The sequence below is a fragment of the Ostrinia nubilalis genome, chromosome 21, assembly GCF_963855985.1.
Source record: "Ostrinia nubilalis chromosome 21, ilOstNubi1.1, whole genome shotgun sequence".
NCBI lineage: Eukaryota > Metazoa > Arthropoda > Insecta > Lepidoptera > Crambidae > Ostrinia > Ostrinia nubilalis.
The window spans coordinates 1821537-1834962 of record NC_087108.1 but is presented as its reverse complement, the minus strand read 5'-3'; the positions used below and the strand labels follow the sequence as shown (position 1 = coordinate 1834962).

The following is a 13426-nucleotide window of genomic DNA, read 5'->3' as shown; positions in this document are numbered from 1 at the left end:
ATTACATTATGACGCAAATAAAACATAGTTTTTCAGCATACTTACCTATTTATTTTTCGACAGTAATTTTGATCATTGGACTCTCCACATTAAAAACTTTCGTGAACTGAAAACCATCAACGCAGTCAACTAGTAAATAAAGAAATAATCCGTAACATACATACATACATGATATAGCGAGTGCTACGAGTACATTAGGTATCTGTATCTAGCTACGAAAGATATGTTTTACTGAAGGCAATGAGACGGGAGCTAAAAAATTACATTAGGTAGGTACATAATTTTTCAAAATCTACTTATCCAGGTTTTGAACCAGGACCCATTGCGTTATAGCAGTGTTTTTCAACCTTTTTCATGACGCGACCCCCCTAGCATGAAAAAAATTTTTGCGACCCCCCGACCGTTCGCTTTTTTTCATGTCTTTTACGAAGATGTTGTAGGGATCGAATTCTTCAATCTATACAACATTTATGCATTTGCATAATTAGATTTCGGATAAATCTAGCTTTAAAACTTTACTGTTTTTTTACTAAGGTAGTTTTTACGACCTCTCGCGACCCCCCTATAGAGGCTTGAAACAGGTTGAAAAACACTGCGTTATAGCAAAGTAAATACAAATTGTTCTATGGTTATATTATATAGTATTAAATAAGCAAATTAAGCCTATACATCATGGGCATTATCACTGGTAACGTTGCTATCACTTGTAGTAGCGACTCATCACGTTAGCTTATTTCCGCCATAGGTATTTTTGTTGTTGCATGGGAATCCCTGACAAAAAGGCCATAGTTCCTTTCATCTTGCCTTTTCATTGCGCACTTTAGGCATGGATAAGAAAATCCATTGTGCATTCAAATAGCCGTGAAGGTATACTTAGGTATACGTTACTTAGGTAAGTAGTTATACTTTGTTTTCCTTCTAATATTAGCTCGCGCATTATCACCTAGGTACACAGTTTTCTTGTTTGCCGAGCGCATAGCCGCGGAAATTTAGTAATTCAAACAGTTTTGTTATGTGGTTACTGGTTTTGCAACAGTTTGTCAAATTATTTACGGTAAAATAGAGCACTTCCGGTTACGTTTAAAAAAAGAGGAGGTTTTAAAACCGGTTGTACCCACGTTTTTTACGTCAGAACTTCGTCATTTTAAACATATTGAACGTCATTGAAAAGCTATATTTTTTAAATCATAAGTATTTTAATTTTCATAAGTTTATTATGAGGTGTTTTTAATTTATTGGTTAATGAAATGATGTCGACTATGTATTATTATGACCGGTTGTGAAGAGAGAAATAAAGCACTTCTAATTAGTAGGTACCTCAAGGTAGTGTTAAAATAAATAAAGTTGCATATGCTTAAATTTAGGACCCCCTGGACCCCATAGATCAAGAAAGACTATCGCTCCATCCACTAGACCCCAGACCAAAGAATCTTACATTGTTAATTTTACACAAAGTACCTTTCTAATGCAAGTATAATTATTATGTTGCACAACGTTCAATGTTGATAACTTAACCGACAATGCAGTGCAACGACCTCTCTCTTATCAGTAAGTTTAAATGCAGTCAATTATTTCGCTGAAGTTCGCATTTTAATATCGTAAATGCAGTGAAAAATAGCACATTCAAACTTTTCTAGAGTGTAAATTTTAACTCTTTCAAAATATTTTTCACTAATTCATTATTACTTTCAGAAATAAAAATGCTGTTTCTTTGTGCAAATTCATCATTTTAGAACAGATTATGTATGTTTATTCTTCCACGATTAGAAGAGAGTTAAAGTATGCCACATGTGTCGTGATAATAATTTTACAATTTTTACAGGAAATGAAGGATATTCTGAAACTTCTGGCTAACTTTAGGGTAATCTTCTGATCCAGTTTAGCATAACTATGCATTTTCTCATCAGTCATTATTTTGGAGTGGGCTCGTGAACTTCTTTATTTCCATGACCTCAAATCACAGTAACGGAATCTGTTCTGTGCCTCAAATTATGTCAAGTGCATTAAGTTATAATGTTCTACGTACAGTAATATTAAATTATTTCAATGGTCAAGAAGACAAGTGTCGATCTGTAACAATTTACCTACAGAAGTCAGATTGTAGCAAGGATACGTCAAAAGATAAGTGTACTTGAGTGCCGAGTAGAGGTCAGCCATAGTGGACTTACGTATAGTCTGAAAGTTGTTTTCCTAAAAAACAATCTGAATTCTTCATTTTTGAGGCACTTTTACAAACTTGTAAACATCAACTTGGAAATCGAACCTTATCTTCGAACTCCTAGTTATATTCTTCTGATTAATTTAGTTTAAATTTCCCCCGGACAAACTTGATCTTCACTGGTTGGATTTTTATTGGCGGTCAAGCTGTAGATCTTGGCTACACAGGATTTGCAGTGGTGGGAGAGAGAGGTGGGTAGTAAGAACTTGTGTGTTGTGGAAATCCTTAGAGCCTCCCGCTCTTGTCCAGCAGTGGACGTCATTTGGCTTTACGAAAAAAACAGACGTGACAGAACGCAGCCTGCTTGTACGAGTAATAAAACTAAGGGATTTTCATTTAGGCGAGCCTACTGCTAACAGCGATCTCTACCAGACAACCCTGTAGGCCTAAGATGCGCGCCGTGATAACTTTTATCGACGTCAAAATGTATGGGGAAATCGATAAAATGGCGTGATAACCGCTTATCGCGGCGCGCATCTTAGGCCTACAGTAGAGAGGACAGTGTTTGAATTGAGAGCATTGCGTGCTTAAATTCCGTATAATGATCACAATCCTAATTGAAGGGCATTTTAACACACCACAGTTACTATAATACAACTTTTAGTAACTTTCAAGACATTTTCAGCACTGATTTCCTCATTGAAAGTACCCGTATTTTTTATCTTTAAATACTGTGACGACATTGATTCAGTTAGGTATTTGGCAGTGTTTTAATAATAGGTACTACCTACTTAAATAACTTATCGCTTGAAAGCGAGTCTTTTTGTATGAAATGACGTCATGTTACAGAAACTTGAATGGTACCTACTTAGGCTTAGGTTCATTAATTTTATTCTGTGTGTAATTTTACTAATTTTTTATACTGCGCCAGATCAAAATGGCGGAGTAATGAGCCGCCATAATGTATTAAAAATTTTTTTTTTCTCAAAACGTATCGTGTCACCAACAAAAGAATAATAATTAGTCATTGATGCCTCCGACTGCATTTGTGAACAGTTGAACACTAAGGCTGAGTTGTCTTGTTTTTATCTTTTTAGCTCATTTTTACGCAATTGGGTTTTTTTGTTTATTCAATAATATTTTTAGGGTTCCGTAGCTGTTGGGACTTAGCACTATCTATACTAATATTATAAATGGGAAAGTAACTCTGCCCGTCTCGCTTTCACACCTAAACCACTGAACCGATTTTGATGAAATTTGGCATAGAGATAGTTTGAGTCCCGGGAAAGGACATAGGATAGTTTTTATCCCGGTTTTAAAACAGGGACGCGCGCGATAAAGTTTTTCTGTGCCGCGGGCGGAAAGCTAGTAGAAAAATAAGTATGTAAAACCTAATTAATAGATAGTAACACGGAAAATCTACACACACCACATAATAAAATGCGGGTGTATTATCATCGCACGTGATGCTGCCCCTATACGATGCAAAACAAAACCTTCACAAAATTTAATATTAAGTAATCATGCTTGAGACATTATTTTATGTCAGAGAGTAGAAAATTTATTTTCCTTTTATTTTTGAGTTAACTAATTACGAATTAACTAGACTTAAAAAGGCATTACGTATCACGTATCACGTATAGATCTACTAGACTATGTTCGAAGCTGTATCTAGAGCTTAAGTTTAGCTTTCAGTTTAATCTAGAGGTATGTTATATTGGTATTTAGGTATTTCTAACTTAGATCAATTTATTATTAAACAAAGACCTCCTACCTATAATATAGGTTCATAATAGGTACAGGTAAAGGTCCATCAAGAGAGCACAGATTTTTTTAATGCAAAATCGCACGTATTCATTAAAAATCACTTAAGAAGCCACGTGTTTAGCTTGATATTATTATGCTGCCGTCATACTTAAGAATAAAATTGATATTAAATAAGTTAGTACTTAAATAATTTTATTCTGAATAAAATCATTTGAGTCTACCTTGTCTACCTACTCGTACATAGCTATTTTTGAACCATGATCTCAAATAAGGAAAATTATATTTTCCCGAGAAGACAAGCATTACAATTTTTAATATTGTTGCATTAATTTAGTTTAGATTTTTAATTTCCTAAAATGCCTAAAATAGGGAAAGCCAAACCAAGAAACATAAAAAAATTAAACAATTAATTAGTGATGTTGCGCGACGTCTGTGGTATCGATAGTAATAAATCCCAACTTCCCAACTAATATTATAAATGCGAAAGTAACTCTGTCTGTCTGTCTGTCTGTCTGTCTGTCTGTTACGCTTTCCCGCTTAAACCTCGCAACCGATTTTGATGAAATTTGGCATAGAGATAGTTTGAGTCCCGGGAAAGAACATAGGATAGTTTTTATCCCGGTTTTTGAAACAGGGACGCGCGCGATAAAGTTTTTCTGTGACAGACAAAATTCCACGCGGGCGAAGCCGCGGGCGGAAAGCTAGTAAGTACTAAATAAAATATTAAAAATGTTTGTGTTCCTTAAATAAATAAATTAAAATTAAAACGTTAACATTAATAAATAAGTATTACTTTATGTAAGGATAAACTTATTATTATAATAATATAGCGAGTTAAATAAATTGTTGAGAGCTAAATGTTTGCCCTTATGGTTTATTAAAGCAGCATTGATATTTGTTTAGTTAAGATTTTCTTTGAAATAAAAATATTTATATGTTAAATCGGATTTTTCCTGCCCTGTCCAGTTGTCCACTACAGATTATGTACAAACAAAATTACAACTGACCTGACTGAAATTGTTTCGAGATACTTGACCTTTAATTTAAGTGGCACTGTTCAATGTCAATGTTATCTGTTAGATAAACTAATTGACAGCTTTACAAAGTTTCACACTCCATGTTCGATAAAATTTTATGCTCCTGTACCCAAATATGAGGACCTTTAAGTTGGGATAGGAAGCAAATGCTACAGTTTGTTTTATCAGGCATAATCAGCTAAATAGATTATGATATTTGATTTGGACGCTGAACCGTTTGTTGTGAAAGCCTTGTGGGAAATCTTTGTGCAGCAGTGGACGTCATTTGGCTGAAACGAATGATGTAAAAGAAATATTCTTTCATAATAAAATCATAATGGCAAACTCGGAAGGGCTAGTGAATAAATACAACCAGAAAAACATTACACCACGATCACCATCAGAGATAATGAGTGGTTCATTCACTGCTTAGAAGAATCATAACATAATCATCTTAAAAATAATTTACAATTCGTTATCCTTCCAGTTTTTGCGCACTTACAACCAGTCGTTGAGCTGAGATAGCAAGCCTTTTTTTGTTAATCAATTCTTACAATCTCATACGATATTATTTTCAAATCTCGAGTTCATAATACTCGGTTGAAGTGTTTTAAATATGTAAGAACTTATCTTCATAATAATGAAGTCTACTTATCATATAAATGAAACAGGATAATAAAATACAATTATTTAGATAAGCATCGCGATTTCGCGATGAGGATAATTTTTTAAAACAGAATTGTTCGATGTCCAGTACACAGAGATTCTAATGCAATATTAGAGTTATTTACACACGATTATGTATTTATACAAACACGTGACAGATGAAGTCTGCTCATACCATGCGTTATTACGAGATTAGTGTGTGTATTTAATAAAATTGACCTAGCAGTCTGATAAATAACTTGTATTATGATTGATTAGTAAATATTGTGACAAGTATTACTTCTAATAATCATAATGATAATATTGAGTACTATTAATACCAAATGAACATTGCAACTTTAAATCTTAATAATTTTGTACGAAAGTCATTTCATTGTCCAGGAATGGAAGAAGGAAAACACCTTATTGTAATTATTTTGCAAGTGACTTTTCCTTATTTGCAATAACATCATTTCTCAGCATAAGTTTCTTGTTTGAAGGCTTTTGCTAAATCATCCAATATTTATTTAGTCTAGTTTTTCTCAGAAAGATTGTTACTTATCCATCAGCAAAAGCATCGAAGGATTTTTGCAAATCTTTTCAGAAAAGAAATTGTGTCACACAGAACAGACAGAACAGCGTAAGAATGCGCCCGTTACCTAAATAACTTCAAATTACGTAAGCAAAAATTTTCACGTAAATAATTGACAACTTCTTCATTTATAATAAACTCTACTGAATGTTTGTTATTCGTCTGACACCTTCGCTGGCCTAGTAAGCAAATACATTTTCTACGTTAATCTAATTGGAAAAGTCACACTGTCAAATGGACGAATATGAGCTTAGGCCTCAGCACATAACATAATACCTACCTAGAAGTTTGACTATTTGACTAACACCGAATTTACCAAAATTAGTGCAAATTTTAAAAGTCAACAAGGTAATATCCATATTAGCAAATATGAGACGCCTTTGTGAAACGCTTGTGTCGCGTATTGTAATTGACATCATCGAAATTCTATTTATAAGCTTCTGTGTGTCTTTCCCAGTTTTTTTTAATGAACTAAATTTTAAAAATGTTACTGCGAATTTGAAACGTGAATATTGTGATTCCCCGATCACACGGTGCGCATGTATTTTAATTATGTTATCTTGATTTCTATAGTTCACTATGACCTGTTAACTATTAAATGTTAAAACTCAATTTACCGATTCTACAAACATCGGAATTATAGAGACTTGATTCTTACTGAACTGTCTCCAATATTAAAAACAATGATTAGAACATTACACCTACCAATGAAATGAGACAATGAAGATGAGCCTTACAACTGAAATTCGAGAATAACGAAGTTGAAGTGAATAGTATAGAGGTAACAAAGAGAGTGTATTTCTAATTAGTATGTAAAGAGGTTACTCAGAGCAAGTGTACAACGCTTAGTAATGAAAAAATCTTAAATTAAACCATATTGCTCAATCCATTTATGTAGAGTAATGTATGGTTTGCTTATTTTTATTTCAATGTTCTTATTTGTGTTAGCATTTGAATTAAAAAATACTCAAAATTAAGTCAGTACTATGAACTCTTTCATTTGGATTACAATGGTTTATGATGTGGATCAGTAATAAAGATTTAAATAGTAGAAACTTACGATTTTATCATTAAGGCAAACAGATAATCTGAAGAAAGATTTACCGTGTAAGCATAAGTGAGCGATAAAATAAGAAGCCAGACAAGAAACGTATGATATTATGATACCTATCTCTTTTTTGAATTAAATACTAACTAACACAAGGAAAAAACCTTCATATTAAGGCGTCGAAATGCGGTACGGTTTTTTGCCACTTCATTCGTTACATGGAAGTTTAATGCTTTAATGGTACATGTCTTTGTTGATTTTATTTACAGTTTTGTATCTATATTTCATTTTATTCGTATCATTCCGTGAGGGAGTAAAGTTTACTTGAATTGGTAATTTAATAAAGAATTTGGTCAAACTTCAAAAGAAGACTTTTCATCTTTTGAAGTTCGACCTCTCTAAAATACGATATCGGAGTAGGTAGGTAACTTTCGTTTTTTAATCTTAGGTCAATAAGTATGCAGAATTCTTATAAAACAACATAGTACCTACACCTTCCTATAAAAAATTCGCAACAGTCCCATCGAAGCTAGAAATGACATCAAAATTCGTATAGCAATTAGACTTCTCAATTAATTTAATGAACATTATTAAATGAAATTAATTTTCATCAATACCCTGAAAGAATCATCGATAGATTTTATCCATTACCAAAACACAACACTATTTTCAAAAAGTATATTCCCTTTTCTAAAAGTCGTCTTTTTTGCTTACTACATAACGTCGAAAATTGCTTGTTAGTGAATGACACAACATTGAAGTCAATTGATTGTTTTTAAAATTCGTGAAAAATGGTTTTTACATACCTTATTTATTTAAAACCATTCAGTTTATCCGTGTTACAATAATGTATGAATAACTTTGGTATATCATACAGGCTTTGGATTATGAACAGAGTAAATTTTCGCAACAAAATAATAACAACAATGTACGCACTGTTATCTTCATTGGTTTCGGCACTTTCACTGTGAACTTGATTCTAAACGATCACAATATTCACTGACTGTTTGTCCTCGACATTGCAATCGAATTGCAATTTAATAATATTGAAATAACCTAACACACGACCACCTTGACGGAGTATGAATGAACAGCTGATCATTCTATGTTACCAAGACGATGGGGCAGAGTTGACAAGTGACAGAGCTGCGGCAAATTCAACTTTATCTTGAAAGCGATATGAGCGGTATTGATGGAAAATGCCAATACGTCAGTTTCTAGTAAAGCCGGCTACTCACTAGTCGCTCACGGTTGTTGCGAAATGTTATATTTTGTTTTAGAGTGCCAATTTTTCACAATGAAGTAGAAGATGTGAGTTATGTAGGTATGTAAAAAGTGAATTGAATAAAGCTAAACATGATACAACAGTATGGTATTTTTTGGTATTACAAAAATTAATATAATTTTACACATTTTAATATACAATATAATATTCTATCTAAATTAACCAATAAATTATTTGCGAGTTATTTTAATTTTCTGCTTGGCTCAAAGGTTGACTGGTAGAGAATGTTATAATAACATTAAGTTCGCCTTTTGCACTCCCTTAATTGTTTGTAAGGCTTTTAAATGAATAAAAGGGAGAATTGACTTTTTGTATTGCTTAATTAAAATTTCAGCTTTATTTATTAAGCTTCCAATGTTATACTTACTAACTTCTTAATTATGTGTGAATTACCTAGTTAACAAATAATTGAGCAGATTGTTGAAAAGACGGACAATTTTGTCTAAAGCTCTAATTAATTTTGATTTATCCTTAAAGTTAGCGGTCCTTTATCTGCTTAGATGTTTTTATTGCTATAGATAGAATATAGATTGCTAACAGCGGCAACGCACTTTTGTTACGATGATTGATAATTTCTAAGATAAGTAAATCATGCGGCGGTTGTCGCGTGAATATCAATATCGGAATCCCACAAGGACGCGCGTGCTCTTCACGTTTTAGCGCCTGGTTACGAAACTAAATAACCAATAATGGAGATAGCAAATTATAGTACTAACCAAGTAAATTATAGTTATGTATTAGAAAGATGATGACTATCATTATTATTTACAGGATCATACAACACATTCGTTTTGTACTGTTCAGTTAGTTATTTAGATTGTTGTAAGATTTTACTTAGCATTTTAATTTATTTCAAGTTTTTTTACTTTTCCTAAAGTTTGAAAAATTACGAATGTGTATTTCCTTTTAGACGGTTCTTTTGTTTGAACCAGCCATACGTTACAGCATAAGCGCCTAGTTTATAGCGGCACGCAATATTTCATTCCTGTAACTAACTACTTGTTTTATACGTTGGCGTTGATTACTTATTTATTATCTGCTGGTAGGTTTATTCCATGAATTTAATCTTTACCTTCATGGTTCATTAACTCCAAATAAAGAATTAAAAATTAAAACAGTCTCATAAATTGTACTAAAAAATCTGAATAGAGATCTAGCAAATGCAAGAGATTTCATTATATCGATAAAGACATGACATGACCGTACTCCAATTAGCACATCACTAAAATCAAATGTCAACTGTCAAAAATGTTATTGTTTTGCGTGTGTCACTGTCAAAATCTGTCATTGAGATTTTCGCAAAGTTCAATTTGAAAAATAAAATACGAAATTCCCATTTTATCATGTTGCTAAGCATTATTAGAGTTATTATAAAATTATTTGAAAAAGCGTTTTTGTGATACGCCCAAAAATTCATTTGTAGGCCGAGTGGCATGGTTAGTTATCTAATCATGAAACGGATTTTATTTTTACGTTTTATTTTCTAGTTTTGGACTTGTTTTGGAGTCCAAAACATTATTTATTTGTTCCAAAAGATGCTAGAAAATTCTCTTATCCATTCCTGAAGATTCAATTAGAAAATTTCTGTGTTAACGTTATAGTTCAGGTTAGGTTGTAATCATGTCTGACGATTCAAAAGATGTTATGAGAGACACCTGGGCTCGGTATTTGGGTGAGTGTTAACTTAATTTAAGTTTCAAATAACATTCTCATCAACATTTTGTATTATCTAATAATAATCCATATCTGTGAATAAAAGTGATACCAATAGGTTATGTTCCATATAATAAGTATAAATAAAAATACCTGTTTCATTTAAGTTTAATATACATAATAATATAGATTATTGTAGTAAGTAAGACATTTATTAAAACAAAAAACGCTGTGGTGGTCAGTGGGCCCAAACAATGTAGTCTAGTTTTTCTTGGCAGTTAAAGACATGTCTTATTTTCCATAGTTTTTTAGCTGTCTATTCACATTAACTCACTCCTCATCTCTAGTGATGTAATGATCACTGAACAGATTCATCCCTCCAGGGTACTCCAACGAGGTGGGCGAGTCGTTCCGAGCGATAGCTCCGGTCAAGCTTGTTCGCGCGAGCTACGGCCTGGCATTTGCGTACGTCCTGGCCGATACTGCGGACAAAGGAGTTCGGATGTTAATGGTCAGTATTAATATTTTAATATTATTAACTTTTATTTTAACAGTAAAATTAATTCATGAATAAAGCTTTCTGATTCATCATCATCATTTCAGATGTAATACGTCCACTGCTGAACATAAGCCTCCCCAATGATTTCCATATTAACCGGTTGGTAGGGGCCAACATCTAGTGCCTTTTTGCTAACTTCATGATGTCATCGGTTCACCTTTTGGCCCAACTTTCTGATTATTTGTTTGAAAGTTTTAATGTTAATAAAATCTTAAAAGCTTTCCTTTTTCCTGGACTAATTTAATTAATGCAAACAAATACTCTTAAAGCCTTATCATGTTTATATCCTAGTACGATTTGTCCTTTTTTATCCCTATCCTTCATTCCTTTCCTTCCTCTCCTCAATCCTGACGCTTACTGGTGTTATTTTAGAGCGGATTCGGTGGATTATTACAGAAAGATGGCCGCCCCAGAAATGTCATGATAGCCACCGGTGACGCTCTCATTTGGCAGACGCTAGCGTCCATTGTGATACCAGGGATTACGATTAACAGGTATGTATTATTTATTTACTTGAAAAGAGGTTCTTTGGTCAGTCTGCCAGTATATTTTATTTTTAAATTTATTATTTACCTATGTTGCATAAAAATGATACAAAAAATGGACCTAATGCTTAAAGCATTCTCTACCAGTCGACTTATGGGTCAGGCATACGCCTGTGTGTGTAGTGTATATGTTCAGGTCCTGTCTTCATGTTTAATCACGTTTCTCCTTCCTTTTAATGCATATTATTTCTATCAAGATTTCTTCATGGTCAGTTTATCATAAATTAACCGTAATTTTTTCGGAATTTCCAGAATATGCGCATACTCAGGCCGAGCCCTATCAAAGTACCCGAAAATTCCTGGAGCAGTCCGTACCTGGATGACAGTTGGCATCGGCCTCGCGTCCATTCCCTTCATAGTGGTGCCCATAGATATTGGAGTCACTTTCTTAATGAACCTGACTTATAGGCGCTGGGTCCCTACTGACGATTGAGGGGGCATTTGACGTGAGACCTATGTCATTGGAGTGAGTAAATTTTGAACGCCTACAATTTTTTTTATAGCAAAATGTTTCAGGAATTAGTGAAATTATTGAACGCCTACTGAATTGTCACTAGCAAATTCACCGTTTTGTAATTTTGCTGCAAAATTTTTGTAAGGTATATGCAAAATTTCCTCAAGTACCTATTTCAAGGTTCTAAAATGTCTGTGTCCTGGCGTGGAATTTTGTCTGTCACAGAAAAACTTTATCGCGCGCGTCCCTGTTTCAAAAACCGGGATAAAAACTATCCTATGTTCTTTCCCGGGACTCAAACTATCTCTATGCCAAATTTCATCAAAATCGGTTGCGAGGTTTAAGCGGGAAAGCGTAACAGACAGACAGACAGACAGACAGACAGAGTTACTTTCGCATTTATAATATTAGTTGGGATTTATAAAATTACTATAATTTTGAATTGTTTAAACAAACCTTAAACATATTTATTTACTTTTTGCAAGATCGAACACTGACTACCTTCTTAAAATTGCTGAATCTGATTATTACTTCTACAAATTATGATGAAATCTCAAAAAATCGAATCTTGTTGCTTATTTCGAGTTGGATTTTTTTGCCATTGTAAAACCTATTTTGTCTAAATTTTTAAGTAGTAGTATGTTATTATTTAATAGTGATACTTTACAATAAACAACAGAATCTATAAGAATCTCTGTCCAAAATCTTTGTAACTGGTTGTCATGTTTTGTTAAATACTCATAGAAACTTAGTCATTCCTAGTTATTTTTATTTACGTTATGTAGTAAAAGTTAGTTCAATTAAATTAATAAGTTATAACGCACATGCAGGTAATGTAAAAATGCAATTGGAGGAGGATTAGGAGCTTTTATTATAAGGAAAATTAGTTAAAATTTTGAAAATATGCAATTTGAAATTTTATAATACTTTAGGCGGGAATTGAAGGAAATCTACACAAAATTGTATCAAAGCTTAAATTAAAATTAATTATAATATGCAATATTATAAGCAGCGGGAAAACTGCATCGCAGTTTCTGTATTCTCTGATATATCTATCCCTCTCACTCCTAGTGTGATTCTGCAAGGAGTGACAGAAACAGATAGATTCGATAATACAGCTACGGCGTTAGACCCGATTATAAAGCTTAATAGGCTTTTGCAGTTATAAAAGAGTGGATTTGGTATTAAATAATGGTGTGACTATTTTTTATATTCTACGCCTTCTTCTTCTTGTCGTGTCGACAACAAACCTACACAGCGTCGGCCCAAAACACCGCCACAAGAATGGCGTCTACGCCTAAAAAAGTGTTTTATATGTCGCGGTAAATAAAAGGGTTTTAAAAAGCGTTTTTAAACGTCCCAGTGTTACCCATGCCGTGTCCACGCCAGAATGGTCTAGCTCATTGGTTCCCAAACTTATTTGAGACACGCCCCCTTTCGACCATACAAAAAATTCCGCGCCCCCCCTCCTCCAGTCAAGATTATTTATTGGTCGTATCGATCAGTCTGGAATGCATTCTCTCAGCGGTCGCAGGTTTTTAATACTTAAGTACACAGATGGCCCGCGCCCCCCTTTAAAGGTCTTTGCGCCTCCCATGGGGGGCGCGCCCCCCACTTTGGGAACCAATGGTCTAGCTAGTGCCCAGTCCAGAAAATGTTAGAAATAGAAAATCGATATACTCTATGGTACACTTACTAATCGCT

The 13426-nt window shown here is 33.6% G+C and overlaps 1 protein-coding gene across 2 annotated transcripts; it reads left to right on the top strand.

The window, feature by feature from the left end:
• The first annotated feature begins 9786 nt into the window (after positions 1-9786).
• On the top strand, positions 9787-11910 carry LOC135082081 (mitochondrial fission process protein 1). Of its 2 annotated transcripts, none has more exons than XM_063976842.1 (4): positions 9787-10183; positions 10548-10675; positions 11120-11217; positions 11521-11910. In XM_063976842.1, the coding sequence occupies exons 1-4, from the start codon at positions 10132-10134 to the stop codon at positions 11699-11701; spliced, it is 459 nt and encodes a 152-aa protein (XP_063832912.1). In that variant the 5' UTR covers positions 9787-10131; the 3' UTR covers positions 11702-11910. The 2 variants fall into 2 exon arrangements, with proteins under 2 accessions (XP_063832912.1, XP_063832911.1); XM_063976841.1 differs by having other exon boundaries at positions 11096-11217.
• Positions 11911-13426: the final 1516 nt, after the last annotated feature.

What these genes read in the sequence shown, in the direction of transcription:
- LOC135082081 (XM_063976841.1), top strand. Translation starts at nt 10,132, where the DNA reads ATGTCTGACGATTCAAAAGATGTTATGAGAGACACCTGGGCTCGGTAT. An exon ending in CACCTGGGCTCGGTATTTGG is followed by an intron (nt 10,184 to 10,547) that starts GTGAGTGTTAAC and finishes TCATCCCTCCAG; the next exon opens with GGTACTCCAACGAGGTGGGC. An exon ending in AAGGAGTTCGGATGTTAATG is followed by an intron (nt 10,676 to 11,095) that starts GTCAGTATTAAT and finishes GTGTTATTTTAG; the next exon opens with AGCGGATTCGGTGGATTATT.